The sequence below is a fragment of the Pongo abelii genome, chromosome 19 (assembly GCF_028885655.2).
Source record: "Pongo abelii isolate AG06213 chromosome 19, NHGRI_mPonAbe1-v2.0_pri, whole genome shotgun sequence".
Lineage (NCBI taxonomy): Eukaryota > Metazoa > Chordata > Mammalia > Primates > Hominidae > Pongo > Pongo abelii.
The window spans coordinates 51,716,835-51,744,605 of NC_072004.2; the positions used below are offsets into that span (position 1 = coordinate 51,716,835).

General features: G+C 39.9%; 2 protein-coding genes and 1 long non-coding RNA gene across 35 annotated transcripts in view; 2 read left to right on the top strand and 1 right to left on the bottom strand.

Annotated features, from left to right (window-relative positions):
• DDX52 (DExD-box helicase 52) overlaps positions 1-21,759 on the top strand; it is a 62,287-nt gene extending 40,528 nt beyond the window's left edge. For 2 of the 7 annotated variants that reach the window (XM_063718689.1, XM_063718688.1), the window contains exons 4-14: positions 1,660-1,803; positions 3,147-3,258; positions 4,973-5,045; positions 5,688-5,891; positions 7,325-7,415; positions 10,248-10,370; positions 10,491-10,641; positions 10,819-10,894; positions 11,931-12,002; positions 13,380-13,472; positions 15,114-16,454. In XM_063718689.1, coding sequence (XP_063574759.1) covers positions 1,660-1,803; positions 3,147-3,258; positions 4,973-5,045; positions 5,688-5,891; positions 7,325-7,415; positions 10,248-10,370; positions 10,491-10,641; positions 10,819-10,894; positions 11,931-12,002; positions 13,380-13,472; positions 15,114-15,204 — 1,230 coding nt within the window. In that variant the 3' untranslated portion in view covers positions 15,205-16,454. Of the gene's footprint in view, positions 1-1,659; positions 1,804-3,146; positions 3,259-4,972; positions 5,046-5,687; positions 5,892-7,324; positions 7,416-10,247; positions 10,371-10,490; positions 10,642-10,818; positions 10,895-11,930; positions 12,003-13,379; positions 13,473-13,660; positions 16,525-16,592 lie in introns of those variants that run through there. The other 5 variants (XR_010138274.1, XM_002827313.6, XM_054536769.2 and 2 more) reach the window with 5 other exon arrangements.
• On the bottom strand, positions 174-22,375 carry LOC129051362 (uncharacterized). The gene is made up of 3 exons (XR_008515553.2): positions 22,093-22,375; positions 14,105-14,188; positions 174-764 (listed from the first exon to the last, which is right to left on the bottom strand). It is a non-coding gene; the product is annotated as an uncharacterized LOC129051362 (long non-coding RNA).
• SYNRG (synergin gamma) overlaps positions 22,255-27,771 on the top strand; it is a 93,135-nt gene continuing 87,618 nt past the window's right edge. For 16 of the 27 annotated variants that reach the window (XM_024235040.3, XM_024235042.3, XM_024235043.3 and 13 more), the window contains exon 1: positions 22,394-22,567. In XM_024235040.3, the coding sequence (XP_024090808.3) occupies positions 22,491-22,567 (77 nt within the window). In that variant the 5' untranslated portion in view covers positions 22,394-22,490. Of the gene's footprint in view, positions 22,568-27,771 lie in introns of all 27 variants that reach the window. The other 11 variants (XM_024235041.3, XM_063718677.1, XM_063718678.1 and 8 more) reach the window with 7 other exon arrangements.

Sequence of the window (27,771 nt, forward strand, 5' to 3'; positions counted from 1 at the left end):
TTACACTACTTTGTATTCGCACCAATCATATTTATCTTTTTCATTTTACTAGTGTGTAACCCCTTGGAGAATGGGGATTATGTTCTATTCATTCATTCATTATTTAGTTTATAATGCCCAGGAACTACTCCAGAAATAAAAATGCTTTCTAAAGTTCTTGTACATAAACTGACTTATTTTTCCGAATACTTTTTATTATTAAAGTGTACTTTACATACAATAAAATGCATAGATTTTTAAGTGCCCAGTTTAGTGAGTTTCAGCAATGTATACCCTGTGTAACCACTATTCCAGTGAAGATAGAGAACATATGTATTACCCCAGACAATTTTCTTGTGCCCTTTCCATTCAGTCCTCACCCTGCCCCTGCTCAGAGGCAACTGCTATTCTGATTTCTACTGCTGTATATTCCTTTTGCCTCTTCTAGAGTTTTATATGAGTGGAATCACACATTAATCTTTTATTTCTGGTTTCTTTCACTTTGCGTAATGCTTTGAGATTCTTCTATATTACATAGAGCAATAGTTTGTTACCGAGTAGTATTATGTTGTATGAATATACCACAATTTGTTATCCAGTCACTTGTTGATAGAGGTATGGATTAACTTAGGTTTTCGGATGTTGAGTTTTTCTGAGGTTTGTTTCTGTAGCAATGAGAGTTGGGTTTTTTCCCCATGTAACCGAGATGGCCTTCAGTTCTGGTTTCCAAAGGATATAAGATACCTTTTCATCTCTATACTAGTCCTTTTCGTTTTCTTTGAGAGCTGAAATAAGAATACATTCATACATTTAAATGATGCCGTTGACTCATGTTATAGTAAATTTGCTTTTAATTTTTGTTTAAGATTGTTTCTGTCATGGCTTTAGCTTAAAGCTTAAAAAATCACAGTGGGCCGGGTGCGGTGGCTCACGCCTCTAATCCCAGCACTTTGGGAGACGGAGGCGGGCGGATCACGAGGTCAGGAGTTCAAGACCAGCCTGGCCAATATGGTGAAACCCTGTCTCTACTAAAAATACAAAAACTAGCTGGGCGTGGTGGCGTGTGCTCGTAATCCCAGCTACTCGGGAGGCCAAGGCAGAAGAACCACTTGAACCTGGGAGGCAGAGGTTGCAGTGAGCCGAGATCACGCCACTGCACTCCAGCCTGGGTGACAGAGTGAGACTCCATGTCAAAAAAAAAAAAAAAAAAAATCACAGTGAGTTTTTGAAAATTGTCTCCTGTAAATTACTCTGTCCCTCAGGTCATTGCCATTTTTTATTTCTTCAGCCATTTTGTTGTTTAATAAAACCTTCCCTAGTGATTGAATAATACAGATACCAGGACAAAAAGTTGGTTTTATAATTTTATTTTGACAATAGTTTAGTGGAAAAGAAAAATTGAAATAATGGATATAACTTAGGTTATGGGTTATCTTTGAGTTTTAGTTATCCGTATTCTTTACACTCATTCAAAGGGAATTTAAGGGCAATGCTCAGAAACTTTGTTGGGGTGATGGTGGCATGGATGGATGATGTTAGGAAAGCAGATATGACTTGAAAGATTAGATTCATTATGTAAAATTGTATTTGTTTTTTTCTATGGCTGGTAGCATTATTTGACCAGGCTCTGAAAAATTTATGTATTTTCTTTGTAGTATTTAATATACCCTATCTTTTTAGGGTCGGGAACTTCTGGCTTCTGCTCCAACTGGATCTGGAAAAACATTAGCTTTTAGCATTCCTATTTTAATGCAGCTGAAACAACCTGCAAATAAAGGCTTCAGAGCCCTGATTATATCACCAACACGAGAACTTGCCAGCCAGGTATGACTTGTAGCTTTTGAAGAGAATGTGATTGGTGTTTACTTCAGTGATCTTTCTTATCTGAAGGTAATAAAAAGATCTTAGGCCCATCCATGTCTTCTGTCATGGTGAAGTATCCTTTACACAGCACAGTGTGCTGGATCTTACTCCATGTGGGCAAGTCTTTTAAGTCTTTCTGTAAGTTTCTAAAACACAGTGATTTTAATATTTACACTTCTTGGTAAATGCTTTAAGGTCTTTGAAGTTGAAAGGCTAATGAAATATAGTCCTTCTTGGACATTTATTTTCCTCATCTGAGAAAAGGAGTACTCATCTTAGTTTTGGTTTTTATTTATTTGTTTGGTTTTTTTATTTGTTTTTAGCCACAGATTCTTACTCTGTTACCCAGACTGGCATGTAGTGGTGTGATCATGGCTTACTGCAACCTCGATCTCCTGGCCTCAAGAGATCTCCCGCTTCAGCCTCTTGAGGAACTGGGACTACAGGCACATGCCACTGCGCCTGGTTAATTTTTTTCTTTTTGTAGAAACAAGGTCTCCCTATGTTACCCAGGCTGGTCTTGAACTCCTGGGTTCAAGTGATCCTCCCACCTTGGCCTACCAAAGTACAGGGCTTACAGGCATGAGTCATTATGCCTGACTCATCTCAGTTTTTTTTTTTTTGAGAAGGGAAAACTATACAGTGATCTGTTCTACCCTCCCAATGTGCTTAATATGAAACACATATCAAGTATGAAATAGTCTTGTAATAGTACTGTGTGTGTGTGTGTGTGTATATTTTTTTTTTTTTTTTTTTTGAGACAGTCATGCTCTGTGGACCAGGCTGGAGTGCAGTGGTGCCATCTCGGCTCACTGCAACCTCTGCCTCCCAGGTTCAAGTGATTCTCCTGCCTCAGCCTCCCAAGTAGCTGAGATTACAGGTGCGCACCATCACAGCTGGCTAATTGTTTTTGTGTTTTTAGTAGAGATGGGGTTTCGCCACGTTGGCCAGGCTGGTCTCGAACTCCTGGCCTAAAGTGATCCACCCACATGGGCCTCATAAAGTGCTGGGATTACACGTGTGAGCCCCCGCACCTGGCCAGTAGTACTGTATTCTGAAAACAATACGAAATAGGTTAGTTTTATCTCTGGGACCTAGTTTATTCCACCTGAAGAAATTATTGAATCTTATTAGGCATTGAAGTTTCAAAATGCTGAGATTTCAGGTTAATCTACAGATTGTTGTGAGTTTAATTTCAGATATTCATGGGTTGGTAATAGATTTATTTCATTAATCATGTAAAAGAGAGTATACATCTTGTCCAGGTATGGTAGCAGCTAATGTTTTTATCTTTTTTTTTTTAGATTCACAGAGAGTTAATAAAAATTTCTGAGGGAACAGGATTCAGAATACACATGATCCACAAAGCAGCAGTGGCAGCCAAGAAATTTGGACCTAAATCATCTAAAAAGTTTGGTAAGGAATTCATACATGGGATGTAGAGCATGTAAGGAATCTGGAAATTATAAATATCCTAATTGCTATGTAAGTGTTGTTAAAATATAGTCATGTATGTATAAAATTTGAATTTTAGAAGAACTAAAGAGATCTCCTTCTCACTCTACTGAGAAGTTATACATAAATATATACCAGTAGTTCTCAACTAGAGACAATCTTGCCCTCCACCTTTCACCACAGGGACATTTGGCAATAATCTGGAGACATTTGTAGTTGTCACAACTGGGGAGCAGTGCTACTAGCCTGTAGTTACTAGCCTATAGCCAAGGATGCTGTTAAACATTCTGCAGTGCACAAGAGACAGTCCCCTGCAACGAACACTTAGCTGGCCCAAAGTGGTAACAGTGCTGAGGCTGAAAAATTCTGATTTATACCATTGATTTTTAATCTGCCATGGAAATACTCTGGCAGACAACAATGGCATGCATAGCTGGGTGCAGTGGCTCACACCTGTAATCTTCTCCATACCTGTAGCTATGGAGAAGCTGAGGTGGGAGGATTGCTTGAGGCCAGGAGTTTGGGACCAGCCTTGGCAACATAGCGAGACTCCATCTCTAAAAGAAATTTTTTAAATAAAAAAAAATTAGCCAGGCATGGTGGTGCATGCCTATAGTCCTAACTACTTGGGAGTCTGAGGTGGGAAGATCACTTGAGCGCAGGAGTTCAAGGCTGCCATGAGCTATGATTGCACCACTGTACTCCAGCCTGAGCAACAGAGTGAGACTCCATCTTAAAAAAAACAAAAAGAACGGCTTACATCCTCACCCTTATTCAGCCAGAGGATCTGCTTTCATCTATTTTTCTTTCTTTTTGTTTTTTGACATTGTCCACTTGGAGATAAGCTTTCATCTGTTTTGTTTTGTTTTGTTTTGTTTAAATCTTGGGCCTCTGCATAAAATTCCATGTAAAAAAAATGATTTTCCTGGGGGAAAAAAAAGGTTTGAAAATTAAATTGTTCTTTCCTCTTAGAAATTGAGAAGAGGCTGGGTGTTGTGGCTCATGCCTGTAATCCGGCATTTTGGGAGGCTGAGGCAGGGAGATTGCTTGAGCCTAGGAATTCGAGACCAGCCTGGACAGCATAGGGAGACCCTGTTTCTACAAAAATAAAAGTAAAAAAAAATTTACCATCTCTACTAAAAATACAAAAAATTAGCCAGGCGTGGTGGCGGGCGCCTGTAGTCCCAGCTAGTAGTAGTCCCAGCTACTCGGGAGTGAGAATGGTGTGAACCCGGGAGGCGGAGCTTGCAGTGAGCCGAGGTCGTGCCACTGCACTCCAGCCTGGGCAACAGAGCTAGACTGTCTCAAAAAAATAATAGTAATAAATAAAAATTAGCCAGGTGCAGTGGCATGTGCCTGTAGTCCCAGCTACTCAGAATGGTGATGCCAGAGGATCTCTTGAGCCCAGGAGTTTGAAGTTGCACGCAGTGAGCTATGATCACACCATTGTACTCCATCCAGCCTGGGTGACAGAGCAAGACCCTGTCTCAAAAAAAAAAAAAAAAAGAGAAAGCTGGTCAGATATAATAAAGGGAAAGTAGGGATATAATAGTTTTGTGTTGTTGGCTATGACTACTTCCCACTTCAGGTTATTAACAAGTTGAGGAGGCTTAATTCCTAGTTCAAGAGGGATAAATCCTGTTTTTGCAATTTCTACCGTTTGTTTTTCCTATAGATATTCTTGTGACTACTCCAAATCGACTAATCTATTTATTAAAGCAAGATCCCCCCGGAATCGACCTAACAAGGTATAGATTATATTTTCATGTCTTTCGTGTGTATTTTTAATTTAGTTGATTATATTTTGTCCTCCATTGCTTGTATTTTTTGTCTTTGGAGCTTGCTGTTTGCTACCTTCAGTCAGTGTTGGCACTGAGAATAATGGTTTTTTTAAAAAAATTCATAGAAAAGAAAACTATCTTGCCTGGAAGAAAGTTACACATTTTGATAAGCAGTTAGTACAGAATTCCCCTAGACCTTTTTGCATCTTTCAGCAATGGTGATGGGGTCAATGAAGTAAAGAATGGAAGGTTTAATTGACCCACAAGTCAGGGCGTGACTGGGGAGGCCTTAGGAAACTTACGGTCATGGCAGAAGAGGAAGCAAGGCACATCTTACATGGTGGCAGATGGGAGAGAGAGCGTGCCCCCATGAGCCAGTCCCTCCCTCAACACGTGGGGATTACAATTCGAGTTGAGATTTGGGTGGGGATACACAGCCAAACCATATCACCTGCTTGTTTTTCTTATTTTTTTTTTCTGGCATGATAAAGTGGGTCTGAGAAGCAGCATCATAGTTTGGCTTCCTCATGTGTCCACTGCCCCCACGGTTTAGTGAAGTGTCTTGGATCTTTCAGTTCAGTATCCACAAGTTGTTTTGTTATTTCTTAGTGTTGAGTGGCTTGTAGTAGACGAATCAGATAAACTGTTTGAAGATGGCAAAACTGGGTTCAGAGACCAGCTGGCTTCCATTTTCCTGGCCTGCACATCCCACAAGGTCCGAAGAGCTATGTTCAGTGCAACTTTTGCATATGATGTTGAACAGTGGTGCAAACTCAACCTGGACAATGTCATCAGTGTGTCCATTGGAGCAAGGTATTTAATTATTTTTCAACATTATCACACTGATTTGTTTTTTTTTAAATACAAGTCTTTTTTAAAGACTGAAGGAGATAGGTTTCTTGGCCTGAGACTAGCAAGGGAGAGAGTTTTACTGATTGAAATGTGTTATTTTAGAGTAATCTAAAAGAAGGTTTTTACATTGTCATATTAACATTCCTGTCATCATGCTTTTAGGTGTTTTTTTCCATCCACAGAGTATAACATGAGCTCTGTGGCCACCTAGAAGATTTAGTTTCTTTGATGGCTTAAATAAGTGGACCACAGAGGAAGAACCTGATGTTATTGAGCCACTTGATATATATTTCCTTTTAAAAAATATTTTGGGGAGCATTTTATGCTAAATAAATGCTCAGTGACAGAAAAAAGTTTACAGAAATTATGATATTGCTACCTGATGGATTATTATGTAACCCCTGTAATGATGTAGGAAGACTGTAGCTATATGAAAAAGTGTTTGTAGTACCATATTAAGTGAAAAAGTAGCCAATGGAACAGTAAAGAATACCCTATTTTAAACCTAAAATTCCTGTTTATAAGAAGAAAGCAAGGTTGGGTACGGTGCCTCACACCTGTAATCACAGCACTTTGGGAGGCAGAGGCAGGTGGATCACCTGAGGTCAGGACTTTGAGACCAGCCTGACCAACATGGCGAAACGCCGTCTCTTCCAAAAATACGAAAATTGGCGTGTGCCTGTAATCCCATCTACTTGGGAGGCTGAGGCAGGAGTATTGCTTGAGCTTGAGAGGTGGAGCCAAGATCGCCCCACTGCACTCCAGCCTGAGTGACAGAGTGAGACTCCATCTTGAAAAAAAAAAAAAAAAAAAAAAGAGGAAAGCAGAATGAGTTCACCATAAACATAATTTAAATGGGAAATTAAACATATTTACATATAATTAATTTATATGTAAATATATTTAGATAAAAATAATTAAATGGGAAAAATATTTATAATACAACACAGTACATTGTAACATCTTACAGAGTATTAATAAAGTCTTAATATATCTCACCCCTAACTGTTGGTCTATAAATAAATCTTTGCTAATCATTAAGAAAAATGTTTAACCATGTGTAATAACAACCTTAAAAATGTTTTTATTATTTTACTCAATAATTTTACAGTTAGAAATTTTTTATAACTAAATAATCAAATACATGAAAATTTATGCCTGAAACATAAGTTTTAATGGGTGGTATTTCAAGATATTTTTAAAATTAGAAGAAAGCATTTAAAAATAACAATTTTGTCTTCAAGTTAAAGTATAAATAATTAAGTACTTATTAATATTGACAGTGGAAAAATTGATTTTGTTGGCGTTGTGTGTAAATTTTTTCATTTATTTAGAGTTCAGGGGAAAAAGCAAAAATTAACTCTTACAAACTACAAGGTATATTTTCTTCTCAGGAATTCTGCAGTAGAAACTGTAGAACAAGAGCTTCTCTTTGTTGGATCTGAGACTGGAAAACTTCTGGCCATGAGAGAACTTGTTAAAAAGGTATATTTGTATTACCTTCTTGAATTTTGGTAAAGTTTGCCAAGTCTTATATTACTGGTGGGAGGCTATTACAGTGGTAGCACTGTATCATCATCATCTTGCCTCATATTCAGTAATCCACTGGTAAATTGATAAGCAAGTACATTGTGCTAACTATATGATCATCCTGCATCGTATTTAGTAATCTAGGAGTAAATTGTTAAGAAGCACGTTGTCCTAACTCTTATCCCAAGGGACAGAAGCTTGCCTCTCAGAATATGGTAAGTTGTCTTTTCGCAGCTCAGATTAGGCTAGGAAACAATCTATCTGATGCCCAGAGAATCTCATTTTTCCACATTTGCCTGCTCCATCCCTCCGCTGGTTTCTTATAGAAGAACTGGGGTGTTGTAGGACACTGAGTGGGGTTTTCTGTTTTTATCCTTTCAGTAAGAACTGAGTAGAAGCCATAGTTAAAAAGTACTGAGGTGTCAGCGCTGGACAATACAAGAAATCTCCTAAGCCCTGCCCCTGGAATTTAGTCTTATTTAGAGGGATAAAATAAATACACTTGTGTAAGATAGTCTCTGATAAAGTGTCATAAAGGGCTAACGAGTACTTTTTTAAGCATCCATATAGTCATAATGGGGCCACCAGGGTGAGCCAAATTGGTTGAGCCTTATAGAAGAAATGCTACTAAACTGATCTTGAAGGATTTTCAGGATAAAACATGGAGGGGAAGAGCATTGACGGCTGGGGGAGCAGCTTGAGTAAAGCCTTAAGAGGTGGAAGTGAACACCATGTGTTTGAAGACTAATGAAGCAGTTACCTGTCTAAGGCAAACAGTTTATGGTATGGAATTAAAGAAAACCAGGTTGGACAGGAGAGCTGGGGTCAGGATGTTTTTGAAGAATGTGACTACATAATTTTGTTTTTGTTTTTGAGACGGAGTCTCGCTCTTTCACCCAGGCTGGAGTGCAGTGGCGTCATCTTGGCTCACTGCAAGCTCTGCCTCCTGGGTTCACGCCAGTCTCCTACCTCAGTCTCCCGAGTACCTGGGACTACAGGTGCCTGCCACCACACCTGGCTAATTGTGACTACATAATTTTTAAGGAAAATTAGTTAAACAGTAATATGTAAGGTGAATTGTAATGGGAAAGATGGAAAGTAAGGAAACCAATCAGGCTTTTAAACTGGGGTAGGCAGAGATGAGGAAGAAATAAGGGCAGCAGCCTTAGTGGTGGGACATTAAGTATAGTTGGAGGCTGAAAGGGAAAAGTTTGCAAGTACCTGGTGACTATAGAATGGTTTGCTTTAGTGGTTAAGACCATGGACTCTGGAGCCAGGCTACTTGGGTAGTTCTGGCTCCACCACTATAGCTTTGCACAACTTAACCTCTCTTCCACATTTTCCTTGTCTGTAAAATGGGATAATAATATCTACCTCATAGAGCTGTTTTACTATTAATTCATTAGTACAAGCATAGTACTTATTATATAATAGTGCTTGGCACATAGTAAATGCTAAATGTATTTTATTAATATTCTTAAGAGAATCATTTGGTACTAGGAAATTTAAGGTTTTCCAGGATATTCCTTGGAGATTATACACCAGAGATTTTTAGCCATGTATGAGCTTTGGGAGGTCTGCAAACCCTCTAAAATTATACGTAAGATTTTTGTGTGAATGAGTAGTTACTTATTAGAAAGTTTCTTAGCTTTCATTAGATTCCAAAAGAGATGTTTAAGCCATCATAAAAAGGCTAAGAAACTCGGCCAGGCGCGATGGCTCACCCCTGTAATCCCAGCACTTTGGGAGGCCAAAGCGGGCGGATCATCAGGTCAGCAGTTCGAGACCAGCCTGACCAACATGGTGAAACCCCGTCTCTACTAAAAATACAAAAAAATTAGCCAGGTGTGGTGGTGCGCACCTGTAATCCCAGCTACTCAAGAGGCCAAGGCAGGAGAATCACTTGAACCTGGGAGGCAGAGGTTGCAGTGAGCCAAGATTGCACCACTGTATTCCAGCCTGGGCAACAGAGCAAGACTCCGTCTCAAAAAAAAAAAAGAAAAAAAAAAGGCTAAGAAACTCTAATATGAACAGTTAAAAAGGTAGAAAGCTGGTTTGAGAGAGAGTAAGGGTTTGATAGTGTAAATGTAAAAATAATTTGCTTAGATTCACAGACATCAGATGTAGTAAAAAAAAACAAGTTTACTTAGAGATAGTAGTAGAGAGTCAACTCAGTAAAATAAAGATTATATTGAAAGAACTGAGAACCAAGGACTAAGCTTGGGGAGAGCACCAGAATTAGGATAAATAATGAGTTAGTGAGGGATGAAATACCCCCTGTGGGGTTCAGTGTACACCATTGGGGTGATGGGTACACTAAAAGCCCAGATTTCCCCAGTATGCAATATATCTGTGTAACACAACTGCACCTGTACCCCTAAATCCATAAGAATAAAAAAATTAATTTCACCCCAAAAAGCCCAATGAATTAAAAAGATAATTATTTTTTCATTTTAAGCAGAATAAAAAAAGGTTTTGAGGCACAGAAGTCAAGAGATGATTATTTCAAAGTTTGGGCATCTGTTATCGTAAGGGGGTGTAGGGGGATTGATTAGACAACATTATTGGAATTAGCAAGATGGAGAATATAGTTCAAGTTGAGTGGAAATAACCAATTGGAGAGAATGGTGACGAAGATGGAGGCAGAGTTAGACCACTAGCCCAAGAAATTTGGCCAAGAAAGTACACTAAATTGAATTGGGTTGTTAGAAACTACAATCAAATTATGAAATAATGACCAATTGTATTCTTGATTGAGTTATGTATGCCAATTTTGTCTTCTTTTAGGGTTTCAATCCACCTGTTCTTGTTTTTGTTCAGTCCATTGAAAGGGCTAAAGAACTTTTTCATGAGCTCATATATGAAGGTATTAATGTGGATGTTATTCATGCAGAGAGAACACAACAACAGGTAAAGTCAAATGTATACTTTGAAACTCAGAAGAACTACTTGATTTTAAACTATTGACATTAAATTTATGAAGTACCTGTTTTCATTCTAAAACAATTTAATATATATTCTGTTAACCAGAGAGATAACACAGTCCACAGTTTCAGAGCAGGAAAAATCTGGGTTCTGATTTGTACAGCCTTGCTAGCAAGAGGGATTGATTTTAAAGGTGTGAACTTGGTGATCAACTATGACTTTCCAACCAGCTCAGTGGAATATATCCACAGGATAGGTGAGTTGTCTTTTTTTCCTTCCCCTCTGTCACCCACTGATCTGTCTTAGGACCCCTGCTATTCCCTGCGCATATGCTCACTTCTTAGTGCTGTGAAAATCCAGTGACTTTTATAAAAGAATTTTGAGAGCCTCCTTCCCCCCAAAATGTGTTTTTTAATGGTCTAATTTTTCTTAGGTCGAACTGGAAGAGCAGGGAATAAGGGAAAAGCAATTACATTTTTCACTGAAGATGATAAGCCATTATTAAGAAGGTAAATTAGAAAAAATAACCTAGTGTTATTGGCAAAATTGCTTCATTATTCTTATATGTATATTCAATTAAGAGATAATTACAAAATGGCTGTGTCCCAAATTCTACTGATAATGGTGTTAGTTGACCAAATTTTAGCCATGGGAAAGGAAAAATGATCAAAAGGCCTTGTTTTTGCCCTTCCATTATTAGAATTTGGAAATACATATTCAAAATGGAATGTTCATTGTAAGTTTCAGACTCATAGGACTCTTTCAATGGTTGATGTTAGATTTTAATGTAGAAGATGAGTTTCCTGCATTTTGACTGCCTACAGTAATTTTTGGTTGATGATGATTAACACTTCACATTTTTAGCTAATGAAATCTAGTTTTGGCCAAAGGGGGTTTGTACTTAGATCTGTTTATCAGTTTTGGTAAATATTTTGATTGTGCTTTCTGAGCTTTGGCTCTGCCACCTGTCAGCCTTTGTATTGCTTTAAGCAGATTCAGATGTGCGTGTGTAGGGGGTATATTCCAACAGCCTATCCACCATAGGCCTCAGCAACTCCAAGCATGTGAATCTCATGACCCAAATATTAGTGTAACTATGCACCTCAGTTTTCCATCTGTGAAATGAGGATAGTGATAGTATTTACAAACACAGGCCTGTTGTGAAGAGTGAAGAAGTTACTATACACAAAAAACTTGGCAACAGTGCCAACCCCATAGTAGGCACTTTCACTTAATGAATTTAAGCTTGACTCTGGCTTCAGTCAGTGCTTCCTCCAAGATTGAGTTTACCAGCTTTATAGGGCTTGATAAATGTTGAAATAGCTGCTATCCATAGTTATTCATCAATGCATTAATTTCAGCCCAGTGGATAGTTCTATCTGTAATCCAATGTGCTTACATCAGGTAATAATTGATAATATATCAGAACACTTTGTGGATTACTTTGTGTAGTTTTAGTTCCCCATAAGGTTGTACGGAGGGTTTACATTCATAAACATCAATTTAGCAAAGATACAAGTTTATGTTTATGGGTTTCTTTTTCAGCGTTGCCAATGTTATACAGCAGGCCGGGTGTCCTGTACCAGAATACATAAAAGGTTTTCAGAAACTACTAAGGTACAGTCTTGAATTTACCTGTATCTTTGTCTGTCTCTTTGTATATACATTCTTTTTTCTTTTTTTCTTGCTCTGTTGCCCAGACTGGAGTGCAGTGGCATGATCACAGCTCACTGTAGTCTTGATCTCCTAGGCTCAAGTGATCCTCCTGCCTCAGTCCCCTGAGTAGCTGGGACTACAGGCATGTACCACCATGCCTGGCTATAATATTTTTTAGATTTTTGGGGAGTAGAAATGGGGTCTTGCTGTGTTAACCAGGCTAGTCTTGAACTCCTGGCCTCAAGTGATCTTGCTATCTTATATCTTTGCCTCCCGAAGTACTAGGATTACAGGCATGTGTCACTGCGCCCAGTCCAAAACTGTGAATATTACATGTTATTTCCTTGCCAGTTTTTTATCCTTTATTTATTTATTTTTTTCCTTGAGATGAAGTCTCAGCTCATTGCAACCTCTGCCTCCCAGGTTTAAGCAGTTCTCCTGCCTCAGCCTCTCAAGTGGCTGGAATTACAGGTGTGTGCCACCACGCCCAGCTAATCTTTGTATTTTTAGTAGAGATGGGGTTTCACCACGTTGGCCAGGCCGGTCTCAAACTCCTGACCTGAAGTGATCTGCCCACCTCGGCCTCGCAAAGTGCTGGGATTATACGCATTAGCTACTGCACCTAGGCTTATCCTTGAAATGTTAAGTATTCAGATTCTTTTAAAAGTATTCAGTATAAGTAAAATATGCTGAGAATTATTTTAGTTCATAAAGCTGGTAAAAAAATTGATCAAAATCAAACTCTGATGCTTGTTGACAACAGGATATAAGGTTGGCACAGGACATATTTTAATCACAGTCAGTAGCTTTTTAAAAGGTTGATTGAATTTATCATCCCTTTGAGTTAGCTCTGTAAATGCTATTAGGTGATCTCGTTTATTAAAGTAGTTACAGCCCCACCTTAAACCAGTAAATGGTTTTAAAAAATGAATTTTGTGGCCAAGCGCGGTAGCTCACGCCTGTAATCCCAGCACTTTGCGAGGCCGAGGCGGGCGGATGATCTGCAGTCGGGAGTTTGAGACCAGCCTGACCAACATGGAGAAACCCCATCTCTACTTAAAATACAAAAAAAATTTAGCTGGGCGTGGTGGTGCATGTCTGTAATCACATTTACTCGGGAAGCTGAGGCAGGAGAATCACCTGAACCCAGGAGGCAGAGGTTGCAGTGAGCCGAGATTGCGCCATTGCACTCCAGCCTGGGCAACAAGAGCAAAACTCCGTCTCAAAGAAAAAAAAAAAAATGAATTTTGTGATCAAGGATCAAAACTAATTTTAGCTTTAACTCTTCTAATTGAAGTTGCACTTAATTTGTTTCCTTTTTTACTTTGTAACTTTCAGCAAACAAAAGAAAAAGATGATTAAGAAACCATTGGAAAGGGAGAGCATTAGTACAACTCCAAAATGTTTCTTAGAAAAAGCTAAGGATAAACGGTGAGTATGTGGTAAGAAAAATGGCTGTTTGATACCATCATAAAGTTATAGTAGGCATTATTTTTCCTTAGGTAAATTTTTAGAAGTAGAATTGATACTACAGTCTGTTGTAAAACATGATAAAAATAATATATTTTAGGCTGCCTATAATTGGGGAATTTATTTGTTTGTTTGTTTTTTTGAGACAGAGTCTCGCACTGTCGCCCAGGCTGGAGTGCAATGGCGTGATCTCAGCTCACTGCAACCTCTGCCTCCCGGGTTCAAGCCATTCTACTGCCTCGTCATCCCAAATAGCTGGGATTACAGGCTCCTGCCACCACACCCAGCTATTTTTTTTTTTTGTATTTTTATTAGACACGGAATTTCACCATGTTGGCCAGGCTGACCTCAGGTGATCCACCTGCCTCAGCCTTCCAAAGTGCTGGGATTACAGGCATGAGCCACCGTGCCTGGCCAGGAATTTGTTTTAATATTGGAATTTTTCTGTACCAATATGTTGATGATCTGTTTTTTTTCCATCTTGGAAAATATTATTTCAATTCTCTATAAATTCGAATTATACTGCCCACCTTCTCTACACAGCCCACATTAGGACATGCTACTAAGGCCAATAGTTAGGACCATTGACTTACATGGATCTAGTCTTCTTTGAAGCACCATATTCTGGGCAGGATTTCAATATGATCTCAGGCTTATGCAGATGCACATTGTAACACCTGTAAAAATATTACTTAGATAAATTTGTGCTAGCTTAGCTGAGTTTTATGAGGATATTAAAGTATAGTTTTTTAGCATACATACAGGCTACCTTATTTTGCCCAGTAATACTAGGAAGCTTTATATTTTGAAAAGGATAGGCCAAGATATTTTGAACAGTTATACTCTTTTCCGCTATTTAAGGAAAATGGCACTCTTCACTTCTACCAGAACCAGGTTATTATATACTCTAATAGAATTGTTCAAGTCTATAATTTATTGTTTTTTTCTCCCCTGAGAGTGCTATCAGTGGCCTAGGATATTACCATTGTGAAATATGCTAATGCTTATATCCAGTTACCTCACGTCTGTTCTGTAGAAGTCATTAGAAAAAAACTGTTTCCGTTAACCCAGTAGGCATTTACCAAGTTGTTCTGCAAGGTACTTGGTGGTGGTAGGGTATACAAACGAATATAAAATGAGACTGCTTTCCTGAAGTTAGGGAAAGAAGATTCGTGTACATGACAGAAAATTAGAGACTGGTTTTTAAATAAAATAGGAGTTAAGAGAAAGATGATTGTGAATTGGTGTGGTTACAGAAGTTTCAACAAAGTAGAACTATCTTTAAAGATAGGTAAAATTTAGGCATGGAAAAGGGAACAAAATGAACAGAGGCATGAAAATTAGAGTGCGCTTTGTAAATAAGTGAACAAGAGTTTTCACATGTTGGTATTGACTATGAGGAATAAAAGTCAGTTCAAATATACAGTGTATATATAGTATCCCAAAATTTTATCATACTTTTAAGTTTTAATAACTTGGGAAGGGTTAAGTGCTACAAACTGAAAAAAGTATATTTGAATGATCAATCCTTTTAATTCCATTTGTACTTATTCAGTTTTGGGAATGCTTCACAATCACATTTACTTTTTTTTTTTTTTTGAGATGGAGTCTTGCTCTGCCACCTGTCACCCAAGCTGGAATGCAATGTCGCAATCTCGGCTCACTGCAACCTCCACCTCCCAGGTTCAAGTGATTCTTGTGCCTCAGCCTCCTGGGTAGCTGGGATTACAGGCACCTGCCACCATGCCCGGCTAATTTTTTTGTATTTTTACTAGAGACGGGGTTTCACCATGTTGGCCAGGATGGTCTCGAACTCGAACTCCGGGCCTCATGTGATCTCCCACCTCGGCCTCCCAAAGTGCTGGGATTACAAGTGTGAGCCGCTGCACCTGGCCAACATTTTTAAATTTTAATTTTCTGTCGCAACAGTTTCTGGGTGACACTTAGACCAGTGGATTGGTAGTGAACCTTGTTATGCTTGGCCACTTTGGTCACCTAATCTGTCTTAATAGACTTGTTGGTGGGAGAGGAGTGGGTCACATCGGAACTGTTGTGCATGTGTTACTCTTTGGATGGTCTTAAAGCCAAGATAACAAATGCACTCCTTTCAGGCACTGAGCAGCAACTGATGAAAGTTTTTACAAAGGTCAAAAATCAACTAGAACATAAGATGGTGGCTATGTTGAATTTTAATAAGATACATCAGTATTTTAAATAATTATACTTTAAATGCTGATTTGTTTTTGTTTTGAGATGGAATCTCTGTCGCTAAGCGGGAGTGCAGTGGCACGATCTCTGCTCACTGCAACCTCCACCTCCCGGGTTCAAGTGATTCTCCTGCCTCAGCCTCCTGAGTAGCTGGGATTACAGGCACATACCACCATGCCCAGCTAATTTTTGTATTTTTAGTAGAGATGGGGTTTCACCATGTTGGCCAGGGTGGTCTTGATCTCCTGACCTTGTGATCCGCCCGCCTCGGCCTCCCAAAGTGCTGGGGTTAAGGCATGACCCACCGCGTGCAGTCTAAATGCTGATTTTTATAAGTTTATAGCATTTATACTTCTGGGGCTTTTTGTTTGTTTGTTTTTTGAGACAGGGTCGCAATCTGTCACCCAGACTGGAGTGCAGTGGCACAATCAGGGCTCACTGCAGCCTCGACCTCCTGGGCTCAAGCAGTCCTCCCATCTCAGCCCCCTGAGAAGCTGGGACTACAGGCTTATGCCACTGTGCCTGGCTAATATTTTTTATTTTTAGTAGAGATGGAGTTTCGCCATGTTGCCCAGGCTGGTCTCAAACTCCTGGACTCAAGCGATCTGCTTGCCTCTGCCTCCCAACATGGTGGGATTACAGGCATGAGCCACTGCACCTGCCTTCTTCTGAGGTTATTACAACTTAATTTGTACTAAGACTTCGAAGACACTTGATATAAATCTTGTCATATCAGCCCCCTGCTTAAGGTGCTTTGGTTGTGTCTCCATTTTCTTCATATGTAAAGGCCATACTACTTATGTATGTATGTATACTTATGTATGTATGTATACATACTTATGTATGTATGTATACATACTTATGTATGTATAGCATACAAGCAAGACCCATCATGATCCAACTCTGGCTTACCTCTGTGTTATAGATGTTTCCTTAATGATCCCACCCATGCCTATAGGCTCAGCTCATACTTCTATGCTGATAGCTCCTAAGGTCATATCTTCAGCCCCAACTTCCCCATTGAGCTACAAACCTGAATCGTTGTTGCCTGGTGGACCTCACTTCAGGCACCATAAACTCAGCCCCATGCAGTGAGTCGGGGAGGAACTGGATTTGGAGCCAGAAGAACTGGTTCTAATATCTACTTCCCTGTGTAGAGTTGGGATTTGGGATTATATGAGTTAATATACACCAAAGAACTTTGTATTACTGTAATAATAGTTTGCAAACATTGATTATTTTCTCAAAACTTTTTCCCTTTATCTGTTACCACTTAGTTAATGACATTCAACCTTCACTAGGCTATAAGATCAGACTGATAGGATTCGTGTCTAACATGGATTACCAGTGAGTGATGACTGGCAAGTTACTCAGCCACTCTGTGCCTCATTTTCCTCATCTGTAAACGGAGGATAATAATAGAATACTCCTCATAAGTTGTTAGGAAAATTACCCGAGTTAATACATGTAAAGCACTTAATAACCGTTTCTAGCATGTAGTAAGCACTGAATCAATGTGAACTCATTAGGTCAGGATCCGAATCTATCTGTCATACCATGTAGTAATGTAGTTTACTGTGATGGTTCTGCCTCACTTAGGTGATTGTGATTTTCTAAAGGGCAGAGACCATGTCTAATGCATCTTTGTGTTCCTAGTGCCTCATTATTTCATACACAGTACGTTTCAGTAAATGTTCATTAAACTGGTGGTAGGGTTATGGAAAGTAAATATATGTAGAATTTTTTATTCGATTTTCCTTACTTTGCTCTTTACAGGAAAAAGGTCACTGGTCACAACAGCAAGAAGAAAGTAGCTCTTGAAGACAAAAGTTAAAAACAGACTTTAAAAATACTGTCCCAGAAATGTAATTTTATGATCCCAGCATGAATGTTGTTTTCATGGAATACTTGAAGTCTTACAGTCACCTGTACCAAACGTTTGAAATCAACTACAAGTACATGGGACTGGTGATAAATGATCCTAAACTATCAAGTCAATTTCAATTTGTAGGTGCCTTTTTTTTTTTTTTCCTGTAGAGATGAGGGTCTCGCCATGTTGCCCAGACTGGTCTTGAACTCCTGACCTCACACAATCCTCCTGCCTCAGCCTCCTGAGTAGCTGAGATTACAGGCACAAGCTGCTGCACCCAGCTCTGTAGGTGACTTTTAAATGATTATACAATGGAAGTAACATTCATTGACATTTCTGTGGTTTGAATCCAGAGAGATACTTCTTATAGAAGAACAAATGTTTATGCTAAAAATAACACCAAAATGTGGTGAACTCTTAAGGACTTTTCCCTTCAAGTGTGAAGGAAGGTGTGATGAATGCTGTGGAGAGGCATCTGGAACAGAAATTCAAAATAAAGCCTTGACATTAAATACCCCTTCCACTGCTCACTTTGTAGATGGTAGCATGGGCTGTCTACCAAGAAGAAACCTGCTGCTCTCTTAATTTTAATATTTCCTAATTTGTTGATGGCCTTTTGTATTGTGAACCACAACAAAGAGAGGCCTCTTCTGTGGCTGGTTTTTCCAGTTCCCTGGGATTTTAAATTCTTTGGTCTATTAAGTATCCTTGTATTGGATACTTAATACCTTAGCGCTGTCATAATGTTGTACAAGATCATGATCAGCTTCTCCCTTTCTTCATTTTCTGTGATTTAACCATGTTCTTTCCTGTCTCTTTCCATTTATTTTATTTGAATACTGATAAACATTTTATCCTGATAAGGAAGAATGTTTTTGTTACTTGATATACCTCTGTCTTCATTCTCTTACAGCTTATCTTTCCTTAGGTTGATGGTGCCTCATTTAGTAAGTAGATCTCTACCTAAGCTAAAGGATTATGATCATATGGTGTTGGAGACTATTAGCTATTAGATTTTTCTCAAATATGAGTTTTGTACAATGGAATGAAAAATTGACTTCATATACGTAGGACTGGTGCCTAAGAATGACTTGAATGTTATCATTACTACCACAGAACTATAATATACATTACCTTTTCTCAGCAGCATTTGAATTCAACTTATTTGTTTCCTCTATTCGTAGCTTTTTGTTCTAGAGTCAGAACAGGTGGACTTTGCTTTGAATATTTTAGATGGGACAAAAATTGTTCATCTTCAGAATTTATTTAAAGAAAGACCTACTGGTACAGGATGTAAAAATAGTTACAAGAACATGATTTTTTTGTTTGTTCATGCAAACAGATCCTTTACCCAATATATATTCCGGAGGTAGATATACTGGTGCAACCCATTTGCCAGCTGTGTGACTTTGAGTAAGTTCTTAATTTCTCAGAGTTTCAGTGTTCTCATCTATGAAATTATGTCTCAAATTGTAAGTACCTAGCACTGTACCTGACACATAGTAAACTCACAATAAATATTTCTTTAACAAACATAGATTTTGTTAGGAATACAGGCTTGATAACACAGTCCTTACCCTTACAATGTAATGTTAGAGATAAAGGAGCAAATAGAGTCACGCATCACTTAATGACAGAGATAAGTTCTGAGAAACGCATCGTTAGGTGATTTTGTCATTGTGTAAACATCATGTTGTTTACTTCCACAAACCTAGATGGTATAGCCTACCAGTACACCTAGGCTATATGGTATAGTCTATTGCTCCTAGGCTACAAACCCGTACAGCATAGTACTGTCCTGCATGCTATAGACAGTTGGAACATGTAGACTTGTATAAACACTGCACACTTAACCTATACTAAATTTATTGAAAATATTTTTCTTGGCCAGGCGTGGTGGCTCATGCCTGTAATCCTAACACTTTGGGAGGCCTAGGCGGGCAAGTTGTCTGAGCTCAGGAGTTTAGACCAGCCCGGGCAACATGGCAAAACCCCATCTCTACTAAAAAAATACCAAAAAAAGTTAGCCGGGTGTGGTGGCATAGTCCCAGCTACTCAGGAGTCTGAGGCAGGAGAATAGCTTGAACCTGTGAGGCGGAGGTTGCAGTAAGCCGAGATCGCGCTACTGCACTCCAGCCTGGGTGACAGGGCAAGACTGTCTTGAAAATATATATATACATACACATACACACATTATATATATTATGTATTATATGTATTAGATATATTTTTTTCTTCAATAAATTAATCTTAGCTTACTGTAACTTTTTTACTTTATAAGTTTTTTTTTTTTTTTTTTTTTTTTTTTTGAGAAACAGGGTCTGTCACCTAATTGGGAGTTCAGTGGCACAATCATGGCCCACTGCAGCCTTGACCTCTTAGGCTTAAGTGAACCTCAGCCTCCCGAGTAGCTGGTACTATAGGTGCGGGCCACCAACACTCAGCTAATTTTTAAATTTTGTAGAGATGAGGTCTTGCTTGTAGTCCAGGGTGGGTTTTTTAGATTTTTTTTTTTTTTTTTGGAGATGGAGTCTTGCTTTGTCGCCCAGGCTGGAGTGCGGTGGCATGATCTCGGCTCACTCCTCTGACTCCTGGGGTCAAGTGATTTTCCTGCCTCAGCCTCCCGAGTTGCTGGGACTACAGGCGTGCGCCACCACACCCAGCTAATTTTTGTATTTTTGGTAGTGACAGGGTTTCACCATGTTGGCCAGGCTGGTCTCAAACTCCTGACCTTGGGTGAGCCACTATATCTGGCCTTTATAAACTTTTTGACTCTTGTAATAACACTTAGCCTAAAATGCAAATGTATAGGTGTAGAAAAATTCTTTCTTTCTTTATATCCTTATTCTAGAAGCTTTTTTTCTATTAAGTTTTTGTTTGTTTTGTTTTACTATTTACTTTTAAAACTTTTTCGTTAAAAACCATGGCACAAACACACACACACATTATGCTAGGCCTACAAAAGGTCAGGATCATCAGTCTCACTGTCTTCCACCCCCACTTCTCATCCCACCATTGTATCTGCTGTCTGTGGCTGACCAAAACATCATCATGTAGCATATGACTAGTGTGGCAAGTGCTCTGTTAGATGTAAGGCCATGATGCTAAAGCATCACAGGAGGGCATCTAACCCAGATTGGGGATGTCATGGAAGGCCGACATCCTGAGTTGAATCCTGCAAATGTAAAAACCAATAGGCAAAGAAGAGGAACAAAAAGGATTCCAGGACAAACTGAGGTCACATCTATGATCCTTGACTTTATTGTGTCTGTTTAAAGTATCTGCAGTAACCTGTATCAACTTAGTTTGTCAATGTATTAATACTAAATTCAGCTCCTTCAAAGCAGTTGGAACTATGTGCTACATAAATTTCAGCTTCACCCAAGGAAGGGAAGGAGTGAAATACTAGTGAATAGGCAGTTACAGCAAAAGAAACAAAAAACATAAAAATTGAATAGCTGGCTCTGGTGAAATGAGCAAGGACTTTGGAGTCAAACTGGCCTGGATTTGAATCCTGATCCTATTGCTTGTAGCTGTATGATCTGGACAAACTGTTTGTCCAGTAACTGTTTCTAACCTTGATTTTCTCATCTGTAAGATGCCAATTGTAACTCCTAAGGATACTGAGGATTTTTTAAAATCCGTGTACAGTTCCTGACCAGTGGTTTGTGCCTAATAACTTATTACAAATTATTACCCAGTAAAAACCTTGAGACAAGAGTGAAAACATAAAGCTAATTAATCCATTACTTGTTAGCAAGCAAACTACGTGCTTGAGAAAATTACTCAACTTCCATGTTTTACTTCCAGACAGTAGTTTGATTAAAAGAAAAAAAAAAAAATCACAGTCCAGGCATGTGGCTCACACCCTGGCACTTGGAGGCCGAGGTGGGAGCATAGCTTGAGCCCAGCAGTTTGAAACCGGCCTGGGCAACATAGATCCTATCTCTACAAAAAAAAAATTGGCCCGGTGTGGTGGTGCATGCCTGTGGTCCCAGCTACTCAGGAGGCTGAGGCGAGAGGATCGCTTGAGCCCAGGAGGTTGAGGCTGCTGTGAGCCATGATCATGCCACTGCACTCCAGCCTGGACAACAGAGCAAGACCTGTCTCAAAAAAAAAAGAAAAAAGAAAATCAGTAAAAAATATGCCGAAATAGCTTCAGAGTAATTATGAACTGCCTTCCAAAAACCACTGTTTTGCACTTGCCTGCAAGAATAGGAAAAACAAAAGGATTGTAAGGTGGCAGGATGGCAGAACCAAACAAGAGTAGTACACCTTGGAGTTTTTTTGAAATATGGGTTGGGTTTTTGGGCTCTTGGTTGATTTAAAATAAAATTTAAATGCCTTCAGCGTCTGCGATAGGTGCCAACATGAAGCTACCGAGTTCCAGAGAAAGAGGGGAGAGCTGATCACTAATCAGTGCTGCGAGACTATCAAAGGGCCCTTCAGGACCTATCTGTTCTTTGTGTGTAAACAGTAACAAAAGAACACCAGTGTACCCACCGTATAGTTTAAAAATCAGGACTCAGCCTACTCTTTCCACCAACCGCGATCATGGTTTTCAAACGGAGGACCAACGGCGCTTTGCCACTGGGCCGCCAGCTGGGCCCTGCAGAGGGCCTACCAGACAATGAATCAGCTCCCTTGGAGAGGCGCCCGCGACCGCCCCACCAGCCCGAGAGCTATAATTGAACCTGGGGGACCCCTGCGGCGCCGGATCACGTGCCGTGGGCGCGCCACGCCTCCCCGAGGGCCGGGGGTGTCACGTGGGCGTGCGGCCCCGCCCCATCGCCCGGTCCGCGGCTAGGTGGGGCCTGGTGTTTGACCCGGAAGTGGCTGTCTTCGGCTGACAGCTGCTGATAAGGTGGCGGCAGCGAAGGCAGCGGCAGGTCGGGAGCAAGATGGCGCTGCGGCCAGGAGCTGGTTCTGGCGGCGGCGGGGCCGCGGGAGCCGGCGCGGGGTCCGCTGGAGGAGGCGGGTAGGTGTGAAGAGCCGGGCGGGAGCCCGCTGGCCTCCGCGGGGGCGGCGAGGGGCGCTTGGCAGTTATGGCAGTTTTCTCCAGCTCCGATCCTTCTCCTTGGAACTGGGCTGCGGGAGGAGGGTCATCCCCCGGGGACGCAGGCCGAAAGGGGCGTGTGGAGCCCGGGTGCTGGACGCTTGTGTTCCGGGATCAGTTGGGGGCGCCGGCCGCCTGGGGTCGAGCAGGGAGCGAGCGCGCGCCCAGTGTGGGAGGGGAGAGAAGATGAGGGTCCTCTTGGGGTGGGGTGGGGTGGGGGGGCGGCGGTGTGAATCAGGAACCGCGACTCCGCTCCTAGTCCTGGCTGCCTCTGAAGCGACCAGGGTCTTCCCTTTCCCTGGGCTTTCTAGACTTAACCAGATATGTTGGAGGGAGGGCTTTAAAAATCTGTTCACAAAGCTGGAGGACTGTTTCCAAGGGGGGTGTGTGTGTGGACGATTTGTCTCTTCCCCTTTTAGAGTGTCCTGTCCTCTTTATTTCCTTAACCCGCGACAAACAGCAGGAACATCTAAAGACCTCTGAATTAGTAATGGTCTTGAGATAGAGTTCTTGTCTTGTACACTAACTCTTAAGACTTGTCTCCTTTTTAAAAAGGCATTTAAAAACAAAGAAAGTGCACTGTTAAACAGCAGTTGCGCATTTATTAGAACAAAGCTTCCAGCCTCAGCCCTTAAACAAATCTGCCCTCTGCCACATTTCAGCCAAGAACTGCCGTGGTTCTTATACTCAGAATGGTAAGGGAGATGTAGATTTTACAAGTTGACAGATTCGTTATCATTTAAGGGAATATTTTATTCTGGGAAGTTTTCACTCCACTTCTATAATGACCTAGTCTGATTTTGTTTTACTAACCAACACATAACAGCACACACATTTGGAGGTAAAAGTAGCTTTGCATCTTCAGTATCCTAAATTATCTTTGGAAAACGAAGTGTTAGGTCTTTTTTTTTATATGCAGTGTTTCAATTTCGGAGTCGTGAACACTACAAAAGTGTAAGGTCCTTAAAGTTATCACCTCTTGCAGGTGCTTGTCAGGAAACGAGCAGTGGCTGTTCAATAAACCACCTGTGTGCAACCCCATTTTTCATATCCTCTGCACATCTTTAACTTCAGATTTTTAAACTTTTTGCTTTCTCTTTTGTTCTCTTCGTTCATTAGAGGGTTTTTTAAAAAATAAATACTTCGTATAAGCCAGTTTCTGGCTGGAGAAGAAACATATGTAATAATTTCCGTTCTATTTGTTTTTTCTTTCTCTTTTTTCTTTTTTTTTTTTTTTCGGTTTTTTTGTTTTTGTTTTTGTTTTTGAGAGGAAGTCTTGCTCTGTTGCCCAGGCCAGTGTGCAGCGGCGTGATCTCGATCCACTGCAACCTCTGCCTTCTGGGTTCAAGCGATTCTCCTGCCTCAGCCTCGGAGCAGCTGGGATTACAGGTGCGCGCCACCATGCCCGGCTAATTTTGTTGATTGATCGATTGAGACAGAGTCTCGTTCTGTCACCCAGGCTAGAGTGCAGTGGCACGATGTCGGCTCAGTGCAACCTCGACCTCCCGGGTTCAAGCGATTCTCCTGCCTCAGCCTCCCAAGTAGCTGGGATTACGGGCGTGCGCCACTACGCCCAGCTAATTTCTGTATTTTTAGTAGAGACGGGGTTTCACCATGTTGGCCAGGCTGGTCTCAAACTCCTGGCCTCAAGTGATCCGCCCACCTTGGCCTCCCAAAGTTCTACAATTACAGGCCTGAGTCATCACGCCCGGCATCCTCTATTTATTTCCTATATGTGATTACAGTTTCTAAAATGTCCCTGGATGGCATTAATTTGATCAAGTATATGATTAATCATGGCACCAAGTTCTGGGAAAATGTAAAATTAGAAGAATTGATATCTAGGCCCAAATTTTTATTTACTTAAAAAATGTTTTTGGATGGGGAGGACCTCAGGTTCAGAAATTCAAATGCATTATTCCCTTTAGTTTATAGTATTTGAGTATCATTGGTCCATGGACACAAATTTTTTAAAGAAATATGGGTTGAATTTTGATAGAAATTAGAATGATTTTAAAATTTCCCTCCTTTGTAAATGTAACATCTGCATTCTGAAACTGTAAATGATATACGGGAGAGAAAGAAGTGGGTAAAATGATCCTTACCTTGAAAAATGTATGGTACATATGTTACATATATTGGCAACTTTCTGAGGCTGAGAAGCTGTATCCTCAATAGAAAAAGGAATATTATTATTTTTTTTTAGAGAGTAATGGTAAAGGCTGAAGTTATTTTATTTTATTTTTAATTTTCTTTTTGCCACCCACCCTCCCTGAAATTATTTTATAAGGAAACTTAACATTATGGCAACCTAAGTATATTTGAAGAAAAAAAACCAGGTAACTTCTCTACACCTCTAATGGAGAAAATCCATGAACTATACCTGACCGTATTGTTTAGATACTTCTCTCTATTCTAAGAGGCTAAGCAAAACACAATAACATTTTCCAAATTTAATATTACCTTACTTTTGATTGGTGTCCTGAATGAGCTACTTTAGAATAAATGGTAGAGTTGTATAAAGGGCAAAATTTACCCGAGATGAGAAATATAAATTTTTTTTTTAATCAAGGCAGAAAAAAAAGTGGAAAGATCTGGATTAGTCTGTAGTCATTGAATGCTTACATGGGTAAGGTACTGTTCTTGATGCTGTAATGAATTAAAAAGACATCAAAACATGGTCCCATCCTTGGAGAATGTACAAAATAACTGTGGTACAAAGTAAAGGAGAACAAAGAGGTCATGTTCTTCTGGGATGTTATCATTTGTGAACTTGTCTGTTTTTTCCTGATCTTTTACAAGCTTTTAGAGGGCTTCCTCATCTTTTCTTCTTTCACTGCTTCTAGCACATTTTTGCACATAAAAAAATTCTGTAAATATTTGTGGATTCCAGCTCTATCAAAGGCAAAGAAGTGGTATTTCAGCTGGCCCACAGAGTTAGAGGAAGAGGAAGCGGTCAAGAGATAGTCATAGAGATGGGAAGGCCTAGTGAACACTAAGGAAACAACGTACCTGCAGTGCCAGATGACTGTGGCTCTGAGTGGCAGAGAAGAGTTTTGTGAGATAAAACTGCAAAGTAGAGTTGTGCCCAAACTAGAGAGGGCCTTGAGTTTAAACTAAGGAAATTCAGTTTCAGGGAAATCATTCCATAGTTTTAACTTCAGGAGTGCATCTTGCTAAAGGACCATTTAATTATTGTGTAATGGTCCATCATTTAGAAAGATGTCTCTCACTTGTGCTGCATCAGATGAATTAGAAACCAGAGTCTGGAGGTGGGGAGATCCATTAGGAAGTCTTTATGTAGGAGTCTGGGCCTGAGAATTGAAGCCTAGTGTCAAATCTAGGTTAGTAGCAAAGGTAACTGAAAAGGAGGGACGGATGAGATAGGTAAGTGACAGAGCTCTGCTTTCATACCGAGATGTCAGTAATATAAGAATGAGTGGTTTTATCTTTGAAATTAAATTGTTGGTCACCTTCCTGCCCAGTTTTTTGCCAAGCTTTTACTGTCTTATTAAGGCCTTAACTGCTTATCTAACCAGTCTTTAAGCATGTTGATATTAGTTGTCTAAACATTTCAGAGAAAAATATGAATTTTTCATAGGTCACTAAGCAGTTCAAGTTGCTAAATTCTTACTAGAGAAAGTCATGTTTGACAGTATTAATTTTGTTTTCAAGGTAACCTTTATACATCTGTTTATGTATTCATGTCTATGTGATTGTCTTAGCTGAGACTTTGGCAGACTTGATTCTACGTCCTCATTTGACAGAGGGGAAACCAGACAAGGGGTGAAGGAGATTGCACAGAGCTTCACAGTTACTTTATGGCAAAGCTGGAAGAAAGAAAATATAACACGAGTTTCCAATTCTTTTGAGCCACTAGGCCATATGACTAATTTAAATGTTTAAGCCTGATTTTTAAAAATCTTGACAGCTTGATTACTTAAATGTATTCATTGCTCCTAAATTTATCAATTTTAGCATATGAGTAATGTCTTTAAAAACTGAATACAGGCATACCTCATTGCAGTTAGCAGATACAGTTTTTTATAAATTGAATGTTTGTGGCAACTCTGCATCGAGTAAGTTTATCCGCACAATTTTTCCACAGCCTGTGTTCACTTCATGTCTCTGTGACATTTTGGTAATTCTCACAATATTTCAAACTCTTTCATTATTATTATTTGTTATGGTGATCTGTGATCGGTGATCTTTGATGTTACTAGTGTAATTGTTTTGGAGCACCACAAACCCAGCTCGTATAAGACAGCAAACGTAATTGATAAATGTTTTGTGTAGTCTAACTGCTCCACCTACCAGCTGTTCCCCTGTCTTCCTCTCCAAGGGCCTCCATATTCCCTGAGACATAACAGTATTGAAATTAGGCTGATTAACCCTCCAATGGCCTCTAAGTGTTCAAGTGAAAGGAAGAGTCGCACATCTCTCCCTTTAAATCCGAAGCTAGAAATGATAAAGCTTAGTCATTAAGTGTTGAAAGCTGAGGTGGGTCAAAAGCGAGGCCTCTTACACCAGTTAACTAAGTTGTGAATGCAGAGGAAAAGTTCTTGAAGGAAATTAAAAGTCCTATTCCAGGAAACACAAATGTTAAGAAAGTGAAACAGCTTTATTGCTGATATTGAGAAAGGGTGAGTGGTCTGGATAGAAGATTAAACCACCCTTAACATTCCCTTAAGCCAAAGCCTAATCTGAAGCAAGATCCTTAGTCTCTTCAATTCTGTGAAGGCTGAAGGCTGAGAGAGAGGTGAGGAAGCTGCAGAAGAAAGTTGGAAGCTAACAGGTCAGTTAATGAGGTTTAAGCAAAGAAGCTATCTCCATAACAAAAAAGTGCAAGGTGAAGCAGCAAATGCTGATGTAGAAGCTTTAGCAAGTTATTCAGAAGAGCTAAGATCACTGATGAAGGTGGCTACGCTAAACAATAGATTTTCTTTTCTTTTCTTTTTTTTTTTTTATAGACAGAGTCTCACTCCGTCACCCAGGCTGGAGTGCAGTGGCGTGATCTCGCCTCAATGTAACCTCCACCTCCCGGGTTCAAGTGATTCTTCTGCCTCAGCCTCCCCAGTAGCTGAGATTACAGGCACGCACCACCACGCTGGGCTAATTTTATATTT